General features: G+C 39.2%; 1 protein-coding gene across 5 annotated transcripts in view; it reads left to right on the plus strand.

Annotated features, from left to right (window-relative positions):
• The window catches only part of APBA2 (amyloid beta precursor protein binding family A member 2), a 106,140-nt gene that overhangs the window by 69,006 nt on the left and 14,455 nt on the right, over positions 1 to 22,679 (plus strand). For 4 of the 5 annotated variants that reach the window (XR_008823108.1, XM_056346852.1, XM_056346855.1 and 1 more), the window contains 6 exons: positions 3,539 to 3,619; positions 4,920 to 4,956; positions 11,045 to 11,190; positions 12,499 to 12,534; positions 14,101 to 14,187; positions 21,455 to 21,640. Coding sequence is in view for 4 of the 5 variants with exons in the window: in XM_056346852.1 (XP_056202827.1) it covers positions 3,539 to 3,619; positions 4,920 to 4,956; positions 11,045 to 11,190; positions 12,499 to 12,534; positions 14,101 to 14,187; positions 21,455 to 21,640 (573 nt within the window). In the remaining variant the exon portion in view is untranslated. The remainder of the gene's footprint in view (positions 1 to 3,538; positions 3,620 to 4,919; positions 4,957 to 11,044; positions 11,191 to 12,498; positions 12,535 to 14,100; positions 14,188 to 21,454; positions 21,641 to 22,679) is intronic. The other variant, XM_056346854.1, reaches the window with a different exon arrangement.

Genomic DNA, 22,679 nt, shown 5'->3' on the forward strand with positions numbered 1-22,679 from the left:
GCTCTGCTTGGCTGGGAGGGGTCCTGCAAGGCTGGTGGGAGGAGGGGGGTCCAGGTGGCCCCAGGCCTGGCAATTAGCCATCAGGACAGGGTATGGGTAGAGCTACAGGCTTATTTCTCCAGTGACCTCAAATTAAGCAGAATCTGATTTTCCTCTCAGCCTAAGGATGGCATTTTCTGCTGCCTCATGTTTCTTCACATGATGCTGGACGCTGCCTTAGGACTTGCTCAGAGGCAAAAGTATTAATAACACTACACCTTTAATATTTTTATATATATCTTTTGCAGAATCTATCCTCTTGTATGAATCTTGTCCTAGCATGAGAGGGTTTTAATATGGCTATGTCTCTGCGTTAGGAGCAGTCAATTCCAGATTTCTGGTTTAGCTTTAGGTCCTATTCTAAACTTCAAGTCAGGACGTAAAGTATATATACCTAGTGTTTCCCTCAAATGGGATTTTTTTCTAGCTATCATAACACTTAAAACTACAATATAAATTGGAAACTCTGAAGAAAGCAAGTATCAAGTCTGATAATTTGACATTGGTCAGATCACCCCCTGGGAGCACAAACGAACTTTCAGCCCACGCTGAATACTAGAATTTGTTTTCTAAAAATGATTCCATGAAGATGCTCCAAAACAGTCCCTTCATCCTTGGTCTAGAAGCATCTCCTTCCGTGCACACACGACTACATGGGCTGTGACTGGGTATGGCAGGTGCAGCCATGCCTGTGCTACCTAGTTTTTCCTTTGACACTGTAAGTTGTATCGAAAGAAAGGGAAACTTTTCTCCCTCTTCTTTCTGCCCTTTCCCTCTGGGATACCATGTTACCAGCCATTTATTTAGCACAAAGATCTCAACCCTTATGTTGTAAATCTGTTCGTTGTATCAGCCCATCTACCTGCAGGCAATTGTTTGGCACAGAAGGTCTCCGACCGGCGCAGCTCCCCTCACACGCGCTGCTGCCGAAGGGGCAGGGTGTGCTACACTCCAAAGCTGAGAGGATCTCAAGGGCGTGATACTACACTCAGCTTTGTTTGGAGGAAGTGCTCACAGCGACACCCTCCCCTCCCCATCACAACATTTGTAAAAACCAGCACGTTAATAGATCAGCCAGAGGTGGAATATACTGTGTGCACGGTTGTGTATAAAAGAAAAGGAAGAATTCTTTGTACCTGAGATTCTGCGTAATTAAACTGGGGGTCCCTAAATACGTAGGTGAAACACTGGAGAAGAAAATAAAGTTGGCTTTCATATCCAGACACCAAATATTAAGTAAAACACATTTATTATGTTCCTTGTAGAGGTGATGTGATTGATCCCAACTTGTCACATGTTCATACAGATTTCTCTCTGGAACTAGCCAATACACAATAACAATATATAGACCACATATGTGACTAGGAAACAATAAACAAGCAAGGCTTGTTTATATTCCTAAAATCCTGAAAATAGGAACTTCAGTAAATTACAGCTATGTGTAAATCAAAAATGAAATGCAATCCAAATGTTTAGTCATATTTTATATTAAGACTATATGGGATTATATATGCAGCTATTACCAAAGAGCATGATTGGTATTATGATCCCCAGGGCTGAGTAAGTCCATTGACACGTAAGATTTTAGACCAAGACGTGTTTCAATAATGTTTAAGGCACCTAGGGATGCTTACTAAACCAGTCAGCCAATTCCTTATTTATATACACGTGCATTTTCAGTTCGGTCAAGTGTGTGGCAATCAGAACTGACAGAGCTTTAGAAGTATTAACATTCTGTTGTACATACTGGAGTTGCTATGTTTGCTGTCATTGTTTACAGTTTAATGTATCTTCATCGTGGCCATGTCATTTTCCCTGCTTAAATCATACTTGATGTAATCGTAATATTTTAGAGAATAATGTATTATTATTATGCTTGTTTTATTAAAGCCCTCTAGATATATTTTTACCTCGTAATATATTTCACTGCACATCAACACATATTGCTCCCTATTAGTTTAGCCATGCAATATAATTAGATTTGTCTTGTCTCAAGCAGAATAGAATTTCTAAGCAGGAACATGGTGTCCTGCATAGCTACTACAGCCGTGTAGAGAGGGCACTACTCAGCGGGTTCCCAAGACTCGGTGCTCTGTGTGTATCTCAAATAGTCTTTTTCCTTTCCTAAAATCCTACTTACTACTTGTGTGACATTTTGCTTTGTGTATGTTGTCTTACCTGAGAATTAGCATTACTACGCTAACAGCGCTGACGTGCCTGCTTCATGAGCACATTTCATTCAGCTGACTAAATATTATGTATAGGGAATAATTTGTCTAGAGCTAATCATGCAGACTTTCTTTGATTACAGCTATGTATCGCGTGTGGAAGTCAGAAGACAAAGAGTTACGTTCACATGTAAGATTCAGGCTGACCCTTTGCAATAATACTGGCTCGGTGTGACCCATGTGCACAGTTGTTGATACAAGTTCTTATTTGTGAAGCCTTAGAATGACAGTGGCATTTAGGCAGCCTTTTTTATACGTAATAGGGAAACTGGAGGGAAAAAAAAAAAAAAAAAAGGAAATCGAAATATCCTAAACCATAAAAATTTGTTCCAGAAATCACCTTGGTTTTCCAGATTTCTAACACTGAAACTTTGAGCAATGAAAACTTCACTTTCCTGGTATGTATGGGACATGGGCACTCCCTCTGCTGGGTGCTGGTATTTTGTGACCTGTGTCAGGTATGGGGAAGAAATTCTGCCCCTGAGAATACTTGAACTTAAAAGAGTGTTCCATAGTTTAAAGGACTTGGCATTTTCCTTGTGTAAAGTTTTGTGTTTTCTCTTTGACATTTCTTCAGAAGCCTGAAGCTGTGCTGCCAGCATCCCGTAGATTTGCATGTCCCAAAAGGAGGGAGATGCCATGAGGTATCTCCTGTGAACGCAGGATCACTGCTAGGATTCTGGGTTTCAGATCAGAGGTTGCCATTACGACTGTTTTGATTTTGTCTGGTACCGAGAATAATCACATTTAAAAAATCTGACTTTGGTTTCTGAACAGTTTGAACATGCCAACTTCTTAATTTCATATGAAAAATGTGCACTGAGATAGAATAGTTTAAATATAAATCAGTAGTGTAACTACCAGTTAAAGATAACTGAAATGTCTTATATTTTATTATAATTAAACAGCTCAAAATTTTTATATGAATCTTATGTTTGCCAGATTACAATAGGAAATTCCAACTATTATATGATGTTATGATATTTCAGTATCAGTAATGAATATTGCTGACACATAAATAACTACATATAACTACATATAAATAAGTACACAGAACAGCTTTGTGACCAATGACTGTCGTAAAGTAATGGAGAACACGCTAAATACAGTTTAATATGTTAATGTTTTATGATTTTTTTATTAAAATGTTATGAATGTAATCTGGTGAAAATTTTCTATCTTTGCACCATGGCCTTCCACTGAAAACTTTACTTTTGAAGCTTTTCAGAAGAAAAAGGGTTTGAAATTCTTTCTCTTTTTTTTTTTTATAGATGTGCAATGGTTTAGAGCAGCCAAGGAAGCAGCAGCGTTCAGACCTCAATGGACCAGTTGACAATAACAATACACCTGAGGTGGGTACCGTAGGCCGTGTGGATGTTCTGCTGGTTGTCTTCCTGCGGTCATGCTTCTGTGAGGGAAAGCAGGCACTCAGTTGTCAGCTTTCTCCCTCTGTTTCTTTTCCTGAACTGACAATAAATAGCAGGTCTGCATATTCCGAAAAGTCTTTGGACCATACCCATGATTTTGTTGCTGCCACATTCATTTTATGTAACTGTCCGTGGCATGTACTCAAACCTGAGATTTTATGATGACATACCGAATAGGGAGAACACTTCAGAAATTCTCTTTTTGGATTATTGGAGAGCAAAATTAGCATAAAACAGAAATGTATTTCTGCCCCCACCCACCCCCCCCCCCCTTGAAACAAAAGGACTGCTTAGTTCACACAGGAATAATTATATTTAAATAACTCCTAAGATCAAGTACATCATTCAGTGCTGAGGGCTGAAATGATTCACATCTTTTTGAGTGGCCTCCGTGGTAAGATGTGTCCCGGCTCAGTCAGCTGTGAAAAGGATGCCGCAATAGGCAGAGCTGCTCTTGTCACTGAAGACTGGACCAAAGACGACATCCAGGAATGCGGCCGAGGTTATGCTTGGGGCTAGGCGCAGGGAAATGAACTTCAGGCTTAAAGCAGAAGGCTGTTATCCCAGAGCCATACAACATATTTAGCCTGCAGTCTGTTCTATTAATGAAGAGGCACGTTTCTAAAGCCTTCTCCCACACTGAAGAAATCGGCCCCTTTCCTGGAAACAGGAATACCTGAGGGGGCTGGCAAAAGCCAAGCAAATGGAAGGGCTGTATCTGTTAAATACTGGGAGTAGAGACCTCTAGCTTAAAGAGCACCCCTGCTGAGATTAACTGTAATGCTACGTGCGGTGTAATCAGGGACAGTTCTTTTTATTCATTGACCCAGAATCTTGCTTTGTAAAATAGTTAGATGTTCTTAATTGGAAATTTGGGCTATCATTAATAGGCAATGTGATCTAGTGGACAGAGTTTTGGAGCTGGGAATTGCTGGTTTGTATTGCTTATTTGACAGCTGACTTCTAGGTAATTTTCATGTTTTTTTCCCCTACCCTCCCTTATTTTTCTGTGTGGTGGGATCTGCTTAATAAGCTTTGAGATTCCAGGTAAACAGGACTATGTAACAGTTAGATTGGGGGTTAATTACTGTGTGCTAAATGGTGGCTATGCAGAAGTTATACAGAGAAGTTTTATTTTTTTAAAAATGATAGTTAATGAATATGAATTCACTTCAGTTTGTGAAAATGATTTTGTTACAGCTATACCATTTTTATTTCTTCACAGACAAAGAAAGTGTCTTCCTTTCCAAGTTTTGTTGATGGTAAGTTTCACATCATCCATAGTTAAAGTAGGATAAAATGGAAGCAAATGCTTTAATGTGTTTTAAATATCACAGTTCTAAAAACCAGTCAAACCGAAGAGAATACAGCTGAAAAGTTTTGAGGTATTCAACATTTTCATCCCCGCCTGTGGCAATGGGAGACTGGTGGTAATAAAAAGGAGAGGCAGGTAGAGCTCGCAGAAGGGTTAAAGTGAAGATGGAGACAGCTACAAATCTGGAAGGGGGTAAAAAAGGTGGTAAGAGGGGCCTCAGCATGGTGGAGATATATGAACATGTAAAAGCATGCTGTTCTTCGTGGCCTTGTGCAGAGGAAGGAGTCGTTCAACTGTTCAGAGCAGCCCCAGTATCACTTTGATATGATGCCCATTATTGCACTCTGGGAATCTCAGTTGTCGGCACAAACGGAAAGGTTCTCCTGATCGGACAAAGAATTGGTAATCCAATCCTCTCTTTAGGAGAGCCATGCTTTCATGTGTTCCTTCAGTCTCCTTTGCACTGCTATTACGCATTTTCTGTTTGGAGAAAAATAAGTCAATTTATTAACACAAGAAGGTAGACAGAGATAAAATGGGATTATACTGAAAACCATTATCATTCTCTGACTCACAGACAGCTGAGAGAGCTGAACAGGGGAAAATGCATACAGCTCTTCCTGCAAAGGCAACGTCCGCTCTGTGAAGTGAGCAAAGGCAGTAGGAAACTTCTAAGGATCTGACCCCTTATATCTGCCACGAACACACTTTTCCCCCCAACAGAAGCCATAAATAAATGTTAAAAACTTGATTTCTAATGCCATTCTCAACTGAGGAAAAACTACTAAGATTTAGAATAATAGTAGAATGTCTGGCACATTTTTCTTCTATTCCCTGATCTCATTAGCTTGACTAGCAACTTCTGGTTTTAGTCATTCCCTTGAAGAGCTAGAGCAAATTTGCTCTAGCAAAAGATTGCCCCGTTTACACAGATTGACAAATGAAGGAAATTACGTGTAACACTTAGCATGCACCGGCAAACAGGCCCTAAACAGAAGTAAATTAAATGCATTCCCCAAAAGTGGCAGAGACAAGAAAGCAAGCTGATTCTTTGTAATAAGCATCTACTGATTGTATAACAGACAAGCGTGAAGGGAGGCCAGCATGATCAGAGCTTTAAAACACTAGAAAAAACACCCTCACAGCACTTGCAGGTACAACTGCACACTTTTAATTTTATTGGGATAAAAAGGTTATGTCTTTTTCTTTCCTTACCAATCAGCTCACTATTCTGTTGGAAAGAGATCAGTATACCCTTTAGATAGCATAATACTTCTTTTTGTTTAGTTCAATCATTTTGCTTTCTCTGATTTTTTTCTATAGTCACACAGTAGGTGAGGTTAAGCTATCTATTAGGCTTTTCCTGTTGCAGGTATTATGTGGCATTGCCTAATACAAACAAATATGTAGGTCACTAAGAGCTTATGATAGCTAACGTGACTGCTCTCTGAAATAAAAGAAAAACACAGGTTTTATTATTAATTTGTGTGTAGAGTCCCAAAAGGAACAGGACCCTGCTGCACACCAGGAAAGATTCTGCCAGCTAACGCTCTCTGCTCTTCCCTGAGCCTTGACAGCAATACCACAACCACATTATGGTTCTATTCAACTGTTCAGGCAATTAATTTTCAGCATGACTCCTTATAGCTATATCTGTATCTCTGTTAATACATAATATTTTTCATGTGCAATGTGGACACAAAACCGAATTGGTTAACAGGCACAAAAAATATTGGAAGTGTGTCCTTTTGGTATTAGAACTGTTTCAGTAGTAGGTACCACTACATGCTTGTAGTGGTCATCAGTTCCATGTTCAGGGGTTCTGGCTTTTTGTTCTCTCGATTTGTCCTATCACCACAAATCTCATTCCCTTGAGCAGTAACAACCATACTGAAGTAAAGAAAGCAGCCAACACACGGAACTTCTAGATAGCCATTCTGCAAGGTGACGTGTGTCCTGTGTCCATTCCTCCGTATGCAGAATCTGCTGCGGTGCCACGCACCCTCAGGTCTCAGTGGCTGGTGGAGTGTGGTGGTTCTGAGCAGGAAGCTGCAAGTGCTTCTTTCTTGGTTTCCCACCTAAATCCTCGGTTTACACATGATTTTAGATAAATATAAAAATGTGTTCCTAACAGGTTATTAAATTCACTTATACTGAATTATTGAATGACTATTCTTATTATTTTATGAATGCAAAAGGTAAGTTAATTTAAAAAGGGTTAGACCTAGTCTACTTAGTGTAGAAATATGTTTATACTTGTTGCATTAATAGATCGGCAGAAACCCAAGTAATCTGTCGAGGTGGCAAGGTAGTGCAGAAATGTACAGTTAGATTTTTCAGAAATAGTTATTTAATGTTTAAGCACCAATAATCAACATAAAATTCCAATCTCTGTTCACATTGAACTAATCTTGGAGTTTCAAATCTATTTCTTTCTTCTTCCCTTCCTCATCAGTAAGCTTTACCCATGCTTACAGTCAAGGGCATGCTTAAGTGCTCTGATGAGCTGGGACCTCAGCCAAGTCTGCATTTCTGTATTATTTAAAGCAGTCAGAGATAAGGGAAGAAAACACTCAGGTAACCCAATTTGACCCTGACAATTCTCAATACCATTCCATCCTTCCAAGAGATGTTTTATTTTACCTGATAATTGCTTACATTGCCTTCCTGATGGGAGATGTATGTTGGAAATGTTTTCTGCCCAACATGCTTTTTTTTTTTTTTTGGGGGGGGGGGGGGGCAGAGGTGACAGTGGTGTTTCTGTATTAGTTATTGCTGTAAGCGTTTTATACGTGCTGTTGTTTTTGTACATGATGATGCAGAATTTGTTGCTAGTATAATGAATCTGCAATAAGTAACTTTCTAATGCTCTGAAGAGATGATGAAACCATATCCAACTAAAAAACCCCAATATTTGAAGAATCCAAATAAATAAAACCAGGGTTCTAGAATTGCTTAAACCCCTAGGTTATTTCCTTGTTCAAGAAGTTTTTCAGACAAATTAGTTAAAAACGCCATTGTTGCTACTGAACAGCCAAGTCATAAGAAGAATTTGATGTTTCCTTTGTAAGACTTGTTAATTTCACAGACCCCTAAGATATGGACATGCCAGCAGCTTATATGTAAAAACAGATCTGTAAATGTGTCTTTGAAAGGAAAGTGCCTTTTACATAGCCTACCCGTGCCTTGGAAATCAAGACAAAAATGTCTTGCACAGAGATGTACAAAGCACTGATATAACCAGAAGTGGGCCAAATTTGACATTCTTGAAAATAGTTGAAGAGAAAACAAACTTTCCTGGGTTCAGCCAGAGCTTCTAAGATAGAAAGGAAGTTGATTAAGGGACTGATATGTTTTAAATAACTAGCACAACTTTTCTTGTTGACAAATCCTGCAGGCTCTTAGATTTATTTTTTTTTTGCTAGTAGTAGTAATGACTGTATTAGAACTTGTACCAAGAATTGCAGTTTTATTTGTCTTCAGACACACAAAATATTTACACACACATCCACACACACCCAAATTACCTACTAAAGGAGGTTAGTTAAACTGATTTAAACATTATGTGGGTAAGCATATTCCAGAGTTAAAGCAACCTTTATTCAATTTAGCCTGAAGTGAATGAAGGAAAACAAAATTCAAGCCACTTTAATTTTGCATGAGCGTCTTGCTGCAGGTATCTAATGAAGTTTTGCTAACTTAACATTAAATTCACATCTTTAATTAATTTCCTTCTTTGCTACCCTGGAAACAAGATGTCAATATCATGCAACATTAATATTTTGTTTCATGCTGAAAGAAGTACAAATGTATGAGACTTAAGGTTTAGGCCTGAAAAGACATACAAATAACATTATCAGAAGAGGCATCATATACAATACATCATCCATCTGCTGAAAAATGTAATGGTGCAAAGATGTAAGCAAAGAGGAGCAGAGATACAGTAAATGGAGTTCTTGTGGAATTTTCATTTTCTTTGATTTCATTCAGTGAGTTAGTGCTGCAGGAACAAGGATCATTTTTTGAGGTATTGAAAGACTTGGCCTTCATGAAAAGTTCCAGTGATTTTTTAAATTAATAGCTTCCCAAGGATTTCCTTGAGGGTTTTCATGCTGTCATGGAGATTGTAATGAAATGTTTTTATTCTTTCCCAATACTTTGAGAATGTTAAATTCCACAGAATTCTATTCTGAGTTATAGTGAAGATCCAAACCATTACTGGATTTGTATAGATGTGATCTAAAGCAAAATGTGTCCTCCTGTGGTATATAATTATCCTTTTGAAGCTTGAAACTAGTGTTAGCTAGCAAAACAAATAGCTGCATTTTGCGTGAGCATTGTTAATATCAGGTCTCTGAAGAGTGCAGGACTGGTATAAATATATGTGTAAGTTTATATGGTTTGATTACTGAGTTACGAAGACTGCTGTTTTTTTGCTGGAGGTTGACATCTCCAGCAGGCAAACATGAGGTCTCCACAGAGGTGTAGGTGTCAGCAATATTGCTTGAAGAAGAAAGTCACTTCTTTTAATTTATCTTCTGTTGGAAGACTTTTTCTAAATTAGAACAGGTAAATGGGAGATAGTAATGCTCACTAAAAGATATATGTGCAAATCACTATTTCAGTAAGTTTCATCAGCATAGCTTCCTGTATGTTCTTCCTTCTCCACATATTAATCTTTCACATTCAATTGATTGTAAATAACTTGAACTAATGCACTGCATGATAAACCCTTTTTTTTAATTAGCGTCTCCCACCAGTGTCATTTTTCTCCTCACACATGAGACTGATGTACTTCAAAAAATGTGTTAGCAGCTTGGCAAGTTGATACCGCTCAAAGCAAATGTCTTTTGTAAAACTGTGGAGAATCAGAAAATATTCACTGTCAAGAGATTTCAGCCAAACCCTGGAATGACTGTTCTTTACTGTTGATCTAATCAAGCTAGATATAAAGCTTAACAGCTGAATAAAGAGGATGATGAGCGTGGCCCCAGTACTTTCCTTTATTTTCTTCTTCCCCCCCTCCCCCTTTTTCATCCTTAGGAAGAAACAACTTGCAATATACAAGTTAATGTTAACAATAATGTTAATAAAGTCTCACCAAAGTCACTGTGTAATGAATACTAAGTGTATGCAAAGGCATTCTGTTGAATGGAGGCAGAGATGTAAAGAATATCAAGAAGTTTTTCAGTTCCACTATTTTCCTCTCTCTTTTAACATTACATTTTTCATACTCTTCCCATGTGCTCCTCTTCCGTAATTGCCTTCTGTGGCTTCCCTGCTTCCAGGGGAAAAGGCTGTGTGCCATGTTGTGCAGATGCCATTTATTAGGTACTGTGAACATTTTACTGAGCCCTGTGCTGAAGCACGTTTCTCCAGCTCTCGGTTTATACAATCTGTACCAGCCTGGGAACTGTATTTTGCTATCAGTCTCTGAATTCAGGACTTACACTTGACTAAACAGCATCGAGGTGCCTACTTTCCTTCTTGCCCAAACTTCCTGAGCTGTTAAGTGTCATGGTGGGCCTCTGCCGAAGCAGAGTACAGTGTTGTGCCCGTTGTTCATCAGCTGTTTGCCAGAGAGAATGCCAGAGAGAAGGACTCTGTCCTTCTACAAAAATCTCAAAAAAATGTGGAAGCTCAAATCTGTGTTCAAGCAGAAGTTCAGCTCGTGCACTGTAACAGTATATAAACCCAGTAAAAGTTATGATAAGGGAATATCAGCATTTCTGAAACTTGCAAGTAATTCCAGTGTTTTTATCAGTGCAGCACAGGAAAAAATTTCCAATGATTTTCCTCTAGAATTCCACGGTCAAACCATTATGCAATGTTTTAAATACTGTATGATCAGTTAATATGTTTTTTGGGGGAAATAATTGTAGGGAAAACCATGATTTTTTTTGCCCTGTATTTCTTCACTTCTTTCATATTAGCAAAGGTATTAAAACCATTGTTCAAGCCTCGATATCCTTCATTCAGCTTCTCGTCCCTCTACCCTCTTGTGGAAGGCGGTAACTGGAAATGTCTCCTGTCAGTTCCAGGACCTTGTGAACCTGAAGACCTCATCGATGGAATCATCTTTGCAGCCAACTACCTGGGCTCCACGCAGCTGCTCTCCGAGCGCAACCCTTCCAAAAACATCCGCATGATGCAGGCCCAGGAGGCGGTGAGCCGTGTCAAGGTAGGGGTTATGGTGTGTAAATACCGGCTGATCTTTTGACAGTTGATCTCTAAACAGTACGGGGTCTGCAGCTTCAGACTTACTCTGCAGTACGCTCATGTGAGTATAGATCTAGTACGGCAAATACCGTTAGTTTCCAGTGCTTATTATGAAGACACTACAGAATCCCTGAAGAACAAAATATAAATTATTCCGGAGTCCATTCAAAATATTTGGAAGCTGTATGAAGAATTCAAGAATTAAAGACAAATTGCAGACTGCAATTAGGAAATATTCCAGTGGCAAAGCACAGGATATTTGTTTGACTCTGGTTTTCCTCTTATGTCATTCATTGTGAAAATTACTCTCAATAGATTGAATTATTAATTTTTTAGGACGAGAAGATTCATTACTATTGTGTTTGGATTTGGTGTTACTTACAGTGAACAGTTTCTGGGTAAATAATGTAGCATAGACTGCTTCATACAGCTGTGTAAAAATGTTTTTGGTTAATAATCTAAGTAGGAGGGGCTTTTTTTATAATTGTTTGTGGATATGCTGTAAATGCCTCATCTGAATAAACACATGGTTAGAAAGAGGTAGATTTAAATGCTAAGAGGAGAATCATGTGCTTAGTCAATAAAGTATTTAATTGGTAAAAATAGCCTGGTTTTGAAGGAAACCAGTTTGGGAAAATCATTTACTTAGCAAGAGGCTGTCATGATTGATTTGGCATTTAGAAACAGATGGAAGGCAAAGAAAAGTCCAGTTCTTTAAATTTTCCAAACCTTTGAATTTCTACTTAGCATATTGTGATGTCTCAAGCCGTAAGTAATTGTTGATTGCAGTTAACTCCCTGAAAACTGTTTAATGTATTAATAACAATCCTAATCTATCAGGGATACTTGACTACTTGAGATAGTCACAGAATAGAGCTTGAGTTACATTTTATTCAACAATTACCTGTAGGCATGATTAATATGGACAGAAAAGCCTGAGTTTAAAATAGCACATGTACTGTCATTTTAGACTGCTCTATATTTGGCAGGATAAATGTTATGAGCAGCTGTTAACAGACAACACTCTGGTACCGATTTTTTTGTAACCTATTGACAACATGCATAATGCCATTAAATCCAATTATGCTTGAGATTTGCATAAGATACAAACAAGTGTTTCTCTCTTGCACATCCTTCTCCCACTGCCCCCAGACTTTAACTTTTAACAGTCTGGATTCATAGTCAAAAGGTTTCCCTGACTTCCCACACTGTCTTTTCTCTTTCTTTGTGTGTACATCTGTCTGCATTCTTTTTTTATGCTACTCCTCAGAGGATGCAAAAGGCGGCTAAAATCAAGAAAAAAGCGGTGTGTAAACTGTTTTTCTTGACTGCTAATGTTTCCTTACATTTTTGTTGTACTTGTTCTCCATGGAGTGTTGTGTCTTTCATTATGGGTCCTCATAAAGTGTGATTTTGGTTTCTTCTTTGTGAAGTAGTAGAACAGTGGATGGAATAAAATGAACTCATTTTCTTCATTGTTCATATGCTGGAGTGGCTGTCTGCTGCTCTTCTTCGGTTGAATACCTGTGATTTGTTTCGTCCAGATACATAGCCAATGTTATCTGGGAAATTTTTTTTTAATGTAATGATTATTTTTATTTTGCTAACCGAAGCAGTAAGAGGTATTTCCTGTGCCAGCGACTTACTGTATATTTTATTAAATTATTATCAATACTTAAAAATAAATAGATTTACCAGGTAGTAGCTGGAACAATTCATACCGGAGACATTTCATTTGGTTAAAAAGTGTACTTCAGTTAACTACATACAGTTGACAAATATCACTAAAATTAATCTTGCTCTTTGTGATGGTCTTGGATGAAAGCAATGCAAGTAATCTCTGCCAGAGGATGTGCTTGCTTTGTGTTTTGCTGGATGGGACTTAATCCAAATAAAATCAATCTGAATGAATTGTAGGCACAGCTAAGCCTTTGTAAGTACAGAAAAGAGCAGCAAATACATCATTCTTCTTTGCACTGTTTCATCAAAGAGCCTGTCTCTGACCTGGAGACTGATGCCTGCCTTTAGCAGAGGGTGATACAGGCTGTGGGTGCTGCTAAATACCCATTTGCCGTAGAGCACCGTGGACAAGGAGCCTGGAGGAATAAATAGGTTCCTGCTGGAACTCAGAGTATTGGTCTGGCTCTTGGATGATGTGTCCGTGAGAGGCAGCAGCTGCTTTGCCACTCGCTGTCCTGTTTTTCTCACGGGGGCAGAGCCAGCAGTCACCCTTGGGGAACCGTGTGGCATTGTGCTGTAATCCGGCTTGCTTTGGGACCGCGGTTTCTAATGGGATGCGGAACTGTTTCTCTAGTGAGCAGTGCTCAGAAGCTGAGGTCTAAAAGTCATCTGATGGCTTTCTGTGCTGTGAAATACTAGCTCAGTGCTCAGTTCCTTGTTTTTCAGAAATCTAAAAAAAAAACCCTAAACCCCACCGCAGCCCTGAGCACCAGCTTGCACTATTTTTTGGTGAGCTCACTGATGATGGCAAGGGCTAAGCAGCTAATGGGGAGTAAGTCACTTTCTCAGTTCTCCTACTTTCTCCAGTCCGGTGCATCGATGGGACAGTGGGGAAGAAACAGCTGTACTCTTTCTCCTGTTCTGCCTATAAACAGAGAATGTTAGTACTTGAGCTGTCAGTCCCACGGGGTCCGAAAATTTACTCTTGCCCACAAAATCAGAATATGCGTTACTCTTTCCATGCAATAAAGGCATTCTTCGCATGTATTCAGAAACACCTTTGAAAAACTGTGTTTGCAGTGGTTTAGTAGTGCGGTTGCCTCACATCATGTTATGCTTGAAGCATTCAGTGAATTTGTCACTCTAAAGAGGAAATGAAAATTCCCTTTGTAACAAAGCATCTGTCTTTTAGACTTCAGAGGGAGATTCCCAGGCCTTGACTGAAGTGGATCTATTCATCTCCACACAGAGAATCAAAGTTTTAAATGCAGACACACAGGTAAGTTATGATTAAAACTCTTTTAAGAATAATGTTGAGTCAGACTGGGCTTTTATCCTGTTAGTGGGAAACTGCTAAATTTGGATAAGTTCTCTCCTGTGGAATAGTCAGAAAGAGCAGTGTTAGATCTGCTATTGCTGGAACACTTGCCATTCGCCAATATATTAATACTGACACCAGTTTTGCTTATTTAATGTATTGGAAAATGTCTGCATGTTGCTGAGATCTATAATTCAATTTAGGAAAATATCCAAAAGTCTTTCAGACTTTCCCTGAAACAGTTTCAGTACGCAAATTTATGGTCTGACAGGGAAGTCATTTCCTGCTTTGACTGAGCTGTTCATATCTTGCCATTTTTAATGTGTAACCTCCAGTTTTTCCATAAATCACATCTGAACTACTATCCTCTTTGTCTAAAGTAAATTATTAATTATTTATATTAAAGAAGCATCTGGAGATCACAGCAATGACCAGCCTCATCTTCTAGGAATACACATATTCAATAATGAGGCGGTCTTCATGAGAAGTTATTTTTAAAAATAATTTAAAATTAAATAGATGTTATTTATACATGGGTCCCAACATTTAGGATAATAATCTCCCAAGATCTCTTAGACTTTCATCATACTTACATAAAGCCCTTAAATTTCCATTCGTATGAGAAGTTTTGAACAGGAAATTTTAGTGACTTTTTTGCTTTAGTTTTAACTAAAAAACTCCACTGTACGCAGCTAACAGCAGTTGAAAAATAGTAAGACCTCAAGTGTTGTTAAATAACAAACCATTTATAAAGTGCTTACTTAAGCTTGATATAGCTGAACTAGGAAATTAATCTTATAGTATTTGGAAAAATGGTTGAAGTGACCTTACACTGTCCTTCCAGACTTTACAAAGGTAATATTTAGTCTTTTTTTTCAGTAGCAGAACAGACCAAGGATTGTAGGTGATTTTAACTGTCAGAAAGATCAAACCAGATGAACCCTTTGTAGGCAGTTGGTAAGTGGAGATGAGTAAGAGCACAGATTTATCAAAAGTAAATTGTATCAAATCAATTGTTTTGTGACGGCATATATTTGTCCATGGCACAGAAGCAACACACATTGACTTAAATAAGGCTTTTTTTGGTCATATAATATTTTCTAGATTATATGATCTAGAAACAAGAGATACAAGCAGACTAAAAAATTTCTGGGAGTGTACTTATTTCTGATATATTGCCATCTACATGGCATAAAGAGATAAAGAGCAGAGGGAGACTCAAAAGAATGTTTCTTTGATGTAGTACTGTTCAGTATTTTCTTAAACAACTTAGAAGATGGAAAGAGAAAATGGTTATTGAACTTGTGTCTTGGTGTATAAGATCAGAGTTCAGAAATATCATGGCTAACTAAAGAAATAAGCTGAAACTGTAGGAGGTATTTTAATAAAGATAAATGTAGCACTCTACATTTGTTTGTTTTCAATTAGTATATAATTTGTTTTTCTAACAATACAAACCATGAGGCACCTATTTCTTCCCGAAATCGTAAGACAGCGTTACTACCTTTTAATGTGAGGGCAATGATAGTATCTCCAGGAAATGGATTCTTTTTCTTTTAACATAAGCAGATGTCCTTAACGTGCCACTAGAACTCCCAAGAGATGGAGCCAGATGAGGAGCAGAATATCCCATCTAACATGGGCAGCAGTATTTATAATCTGCCATCCGTAAATTGTCCTGATACTGCATTTCATACGTGGTAACTAATACATCTATTTGTTATGGTTCAGCCTTTTTTTGACCTCATGGTAAATTTGCATCATCCAGAGAGTATTATTTATTTATTACGTATTATCAAAGCTTATGACTACTTTTTGCATTAGCAGAAAATAAAATGCTAGTAATTATCACTGTAAATATGACTACAGATAGTTATAGATAAATGAACAGCTACAGTTTATAGTTGCAATGTATGGCAGTAAATAGACTAATTCTCTTTGCTGAGTAAGGATGAGCCTTGGTGGAAGTCCCGCTTTCCCTTCTTTAAACTGTTGAGCATTTCAGCTGAACACCAACCCTTCTAAAAATAAAGAAGGAAAGACCTTTGAGGCAGACCATAAACACCTTGTCAAACTAACTGTTACCTTATTCTCCTGATTCCCCGGAGATTTTTAGTGATACAAAATGCAGTGCACCGTGAGGAACGGTGTCTCGTGTAGTCTGTTCAATGAGATGAAAACAGCAATATTGGAAATTATTATAATTACAAGCTCTCTGGCATTTGGCCTGGGGTTTTTAGCTTCTTTCTTTTTTCTTTTTTCTTTTTTTTTTTTACAGTGGGTCCTTCAAGGAGCTGTAAGAGACACTCCCATGACTTTTTAGCATTGCTGTCAGCATGCTTTTACATTTTTTGGCTGGGTAATGTTTTTCAGTGCTAGTGGAGTTTCATGACTGGTGTAATTACCGTCAGTCTATTTCAGCTGGTGTGGCAGCTGGCAGAGACGATCTGTTCTTTCATGGCTTTATCAATTATATAAAACCTATTTCTGCAGCATGCCGTCCATGTTTTAATCCATGTTTAGTATTGTACAGCTCACAGGAGGTAGCAGCTGATTTAAAACGTAAAATGCTCCGGTAAAGGATGCCATACGGCAGGGTTCGGTGCTGAGAAGCCCCAGTAAGGTGTATTGCCACGCTGGTGCTGAACCCATCCCTGCCACTCCTTAGTTGCTCATGCATTTAGTTACTGAACACATCCAGCCCGAGCTGACCACCTGTAGCGTATGTAGTAGAAGCACCCTTAGGTCTGGCCACACGCCTGCTTCATGCGAGGGCGATGTTCCCTGTGCCGCACCTTCACAGCCTTGCAGGCAGGGCATGGAGCAGCACAGCAGCCAGTCCTGTCGTCTTCCTCGTTCAGCAAGGAGAAACTTTGAGTGAAGCAACTGGGAAAAGCAGTAGGGGAAAAGAAAGAGAGAGGTCACAAAGGTGTATGCGCAGAGCCTCTGGCAGATGGCTGATTCCGTAACGTCGTCTGGCTCCTTAGGCTGTCTGACAGTCTGACAGAACGACTTCACTTGAAAGCTGGGGAAAGTGCTTAGGTTTTCCTCCTTCAGGTGTTCTTCGGGTTTCAAGAGGGACAACAAATGGGATTCTAAAAGATTTCCTGAGGAAGGAAGGGGGATTTTGAGAAAGGGGAACCTGGACAGGAGAAGGCAGAACAGGGGGGCTGGAAAAGGCCAAGAAAGAGGCTGAATTTCTAAGAACAACTATAAGGGTAACAAGGATGGAATGGATAGGACTAGAAAAGGGACGAGGGAAAGAATAGAGAAACAGATGGACAGAGATGGGAGTCATGGGAAAAGTAACAGAGAGGGTGAAAATGGGATAATGGTAATGGAAAATAGAATGGAATGGAATATGGAGTGAGAAAGGAAAAAGTCAAGTCACGACTAAGTATAAAGTAAAGATGTGTTTACAGTCGCTATATATTATTTGCCTTATTCCAAACTGAAATTGCATTAGACAGGAAAAAGCTGGGGGGGAATGGGGGAATGACTGCTTTCACCCCTACAAGGGGAAAATACAAAGAAAACCTTTGAGTAACTTCTGTGTGATGATAAGGACAGAAAGACTTTCCTGGCAGGTGAGATTAAATGCATTCATTTTCCCAGTCCCTTCACTCCTGTGCACACGGCAGGTATGATTACACCCTTACAGAGTACTTAGTGCAGAGTGCTGAAAAGCAATTATCTCTGCAGAGCTCCCAAGACCCTGCTGAGAGATGTCCATTATAAAACATTTTTCCATGCTGAGAGAAGTGCTATAAATCCTCCTGAGCCCCTGCAACCCTTGAGACACCCCCCAAACCATCTCTTAAACGTCATCAGTTTTCGTGGTTTAGGGATAAGCGTAGAACATCTTATTTCAAGCCTGAGAAGAATCATTACGATAATTTTATGGGTAGTGATTCTCTTCAGTAAGACAGGCGGTTCTAAGCAACAATGATTATTTGTATTTTTCTCTCTCTGACAATTGTACTGAAATTCTTAAAACAATTATTCTTGTAGACTTGAGGAACAATCTTTCTCTTTTAGGCCTTAGATATTTGTTCAGCTAATGGTAAACTAATACGTAGCTGTTCATATAAAGGATGCTGCTGCTTATATAAATTATGAAAATCATGTATTATCTCATACCACGTTTTGGGGTTTTTTTTGAAGATCAGATATCAGGGGAAACACTGCCACGACAGACACAGCAAGGAGGGTGTCTCAGTCACCTAACGTGGTGGAGTTAGATGAAAACTGACCTTGTGCCGATCACTGGGATCTTCTGATACACATCAAGAGCCACTAGCAAACAAAAAAAATATCCGACAGAAAAAAAACAACCCAAAAGGCCTTCTTAACTAAGAACAAACCAAACCAAACCAAACCTGTAGCCAATTTTTCTTCCTTCACATTAGGAATATCCACACATATATCTAAGCAGGTGCCAAAAGCAGCAGAGACAACCTCAGTCTTGGCTAAGAACTAAAGGTATTTTTAGACACCAGAAAGCAATTTACTGATTTAAAACTAACAGACATCACAAAGTGAAGTGAAACAAATTAATTCAGCATGTTTTGGGTTTTTTTTATTCCAATTCAGGCAGAATTCGGTGCATGTTTTTAGCTGTTTGGGGAGATGGGGGAAAGGGACATCCTCAGCTAGTTTGATCAATAAAACTATTATGCTTCTGGTTGTTTCCAGTTTGACCAATAAATAAAAGTCTGAAAAACTCTCCAAACTGACCAATGACCCCAGCAAGAAGGAATTTTGGGATGGGCCCCTTCTGTTTCTTAAAGAAGAGAACAGTTCATCTCTACAATGGCAAAATACGTAAAGAAATGATAGCAAACAAAGCTAACGAAGCATGGGTTGGAGGCACTTTGGCTTGGTCTTTGTTTCAGTGGAAAGCTTTATCTTAATTAAAATAAGTGCTTAGCATAAGGTTTTAAAGTAAGCAGCATCCAGTTTAAGAATCCTATAATGCTTAGGTTTGGAACGTCCCGTACAAACAGGATTTGTACTCTTTTTTTTGCCTTAAAATAAGGATGCTCAACCAATGGCAACAGCTTGGATTCACACCAGCCATGCCTGAGAGCTGAATTTAATTACCCTGGCAGCCTGCTATTAAAATTACCTCTCATGGGTCTCCTGCAGCCTTCTTTGTCACAGAAGTGCAGCGTGGTGTGGCCACTGTAATAGGACACAGGCGCTTTACTCATGTGCCGGCGAAGCAGAGTCTGGCTCGCTTTGAAACTGAGGAGGAGCAAAGGCTGAGGCTCCGGGTACCGAGGATGAGCTCTTCCAGTCAGCTGGTGATATATGGGCGGTGGGGGGTGAGGGGGGAAAGCACGCTCACCTAGTGAAGAGCAACATACAGTCCTGGAATATCTCCTCAGGAAAAAAAATGTAAATCATCACTGCCTTGAAATATGCTTCATGGCTTCTATGGGTCCTTACAGCTAGGAGGGTTTTTCTAATATCTCATCTGAACTATCAAAATATCTGCCAGATAAGCATTACTAACATACGTTATATTATCTTTTTTCCCTAGGAAGTTCTCTTCCTCCGCAATTGTACACAGACTTCAGTAATAGTGATTTTTTCCAAGGCACTTAAAGGAAGTACAGTCAATCCGGTTACTTGATTGTGTGAGCATTCCTAAAACTCTCAGTTTAAACCTAAAAGGTTCTTATGGAACATCTTCCATAGCAATATGCCTTTCTGGGAACTTAAAAAACTTGTAGCTTTTTATTTAGTTTGATTTTTAAAAAAGCCTAAAAGGAGAAATCGGGTTGCTTATACAGTATCTTGAAAAAAACCTGTACGAAGGTACAAATAATTTTCTAAAACATTTGCGTAAACAAGTTTCTCATTCTGTTTGTCTTTGCTGTCCGAAATGTATCACAGTCCTTTGAAATTATACCGTAGCAATGTCATGTACATTGTTTAGTAAAATAACATTATTTTACATATAGAAACCTTTTAAGGAAAATGAGACTGCTAGCTGTTGAGCCACATTAATTTATTCATTCTTAATGCTGAGTTCAGAAATAATAGAACTTATTGCAAGTTCATACTTAGCAGTGAATAGAAACTGTTGTAAAATGTTCTTGAAGGTTCTTCCTTCTGGGACCTTATCGCTCTTTTCTGTAAGAAACAATTGATAGAAACATGGACTGGAGGTGGAAACAAAAAATGAAATGGTAATATCTGAAATAAAACAAATTTAGTGACAACATACCCTTTTCTGACTACAAATACGCACTCGGTTTTCATTTGTCCAAGACAACTCAGTAATTAATCACAGCCACCAAATAATGACATATTCCTGTGAGAAAAACATTTGGAAGTAGCAGGTTGGGATTTCCCTGCTAAAAGCAGAAACTAAAATAAGAGTTTAAAAGGCTAAAGTAATTAAAAGGGTGCAGAGCTCAGGGATTTGAGATAGAGGCTTTTTATATTTAGTACTCCTTGTGTGTTCTTACATAAGAAATGTTCATTAGGATGAAGCTTGGGCTGATTTCCCCTTACAGTCATCCTCACAGGCAGCAGCTCTTCTGAGCGGAGGTCTCCCAGCACGACCAAACTGACAGTGACTGGAACAGGATTTTAACTGTGAGCCCAGACCCTAGACCAGTTCCCTCCAAACTGGTGTGAGATACGTAGGTAGCCAGAGAAAAGGATTAAAAGTTCTGCCTAGAGAGAAGGTGAAATACTGCCTTCACAGCTCTTTACAAAGAAAGTAAGTATTGCTTTGCTGTATGTAAGAAAAAGTTACCTTAGATATTATTGCTATTATAGGACATGATTAAAAAAATTGGGAACTTAGAACGTCTCCTCATGCATATCTGGCTTCCCCAAAACCTGCTCTATCATTGTGAAACGCATCTACTTAATTCAGCAAAACTAATACAGAAGGGAAACACGATTTTCCAACGGCATGCAAACGTTTATAAAACATGAGTATTGATCTTCATTATTGCCTTACAGTAGCAACCATGTTGTATTTGCTCAGGCAACACTTCCACTGGGACCAGTTCCTTGAGCAGGCACCGTGCCTGCCGCTGGAGTTCGGGCGCAGCCTGCGCAGGGACGTCGGGGCTGGGGCTGTAGGAAGCACCTCTGGAGCCTGTGTCCTTCTCCAGCGACAGGCCATCAAGGAGAGGGAAGATGCAGCATGTGCAGGGTAACGGCAGGCGTGAAGAGTTACTGTATTGCCCTTTGCTTTCCGCAGGAGACAATGATGGACCACGCGCTGCGCACTATCTCCTATATCGCTGATATCGGTAACATCGTGGTTCTGATGGCGCGCCGCCGCATGCCGAGGTCGGCTTCTCAAGACTGTATTGAAACGACACCTGGTGCCCAGGAAGGAAAGAAGCAGTACAAAATGATATGCCATGTCTTTGAATCAGAGGACGTAAGTAAATGGGATTACATTTATTATACAACATATGTCATTTCTAGAATCTGAAACGACATCTAATTTCTTGGATGAATTTTTGTTGTCAGTAATCTTTTCTGAGTGACGCTGCAGGTAATCTGTGGAGACATTCGCCAGTTGTTTGCCTGTACTCGTATCTCTTCTGCCTCCACAAATCCATGTCACAAATTCATGTCTACCTCTCAGTCCCAGAATACCCACTCTCTGTCTCATGTATTACAGAATCACTTGTGTTCTTTCAACAATGCTTCCCCAGATGCTTTGCTGCCTCATTATTTGGATGTGTTGGATTTTGCTGGAAGTCAGTGGCCATTTATGGCTGAAATTAATTTATGAGCTGTCGCATTGATCATTCATCCTGTACTGGATCCTTTAGTCCAGCAGGTTGGCCCATAATGACACACATACGCCTCCAGACACCTGGCAATGAGGTGGAACCGTTCCCGACCTCTTCCAAGCTGAAGCCAGGTTGCTGAGAACATCTCCCGATGTGGTGGGCCTGGCCAGGGCTGCCCTCTGTCCCGTCCATACTCCCTTGTGGCTTATTTACCTGTAGTTGGTATATGTGCTCTCAGACGGGCAACTTGATCCTTTGATCTTTAAGAACACGTTCGGCTGTTTATTTTTCCATTCTCTTTTTTGATCTGTAGCAAAGATTTAGAATTTTTATGTAAATGCAAGAGAGATAAGAAAGTTTAGTTCTCTGTATTTCTAGATATTTTTCTTCATGGCCAGAAGAGTTTAGCAATTGTAAAGTAAAAGGCTAGGAAGAACTTGCTCTCACTAGTCTCTCACAACAATTATGCAACAGAAAACATAATTTTCTGTCATTTTATGCCATAAGATACTCTGAGATTCAATACCGTATTAGCCCTGAACTACTTTTTATTAAAATTCTGTTTAAAAAAGGAGTGACCGCTTCAGAATTTAGGTTCTAATTTTCACTTGCATCAGAAATACCAAAAGATGAAAGACCTCGGAGCCATTCTCGGAGTAGGATTGCAGAAGTACTGGT

Source organism: Falco biarmicus, chromosome 7, assembly GCF_023638135.1.
Source record: "Falco biarmicus isolate bFalBia1 chromosome 7, bFalBia1.pri, whole genome shotgun sequence".
Taxonomy (NCBI): domain Eukaryota; kingdom Metazoa; phylum Chordata; class Aves; order Falconiformes; family Falconidae; genus Falco; species Falco biarmicus.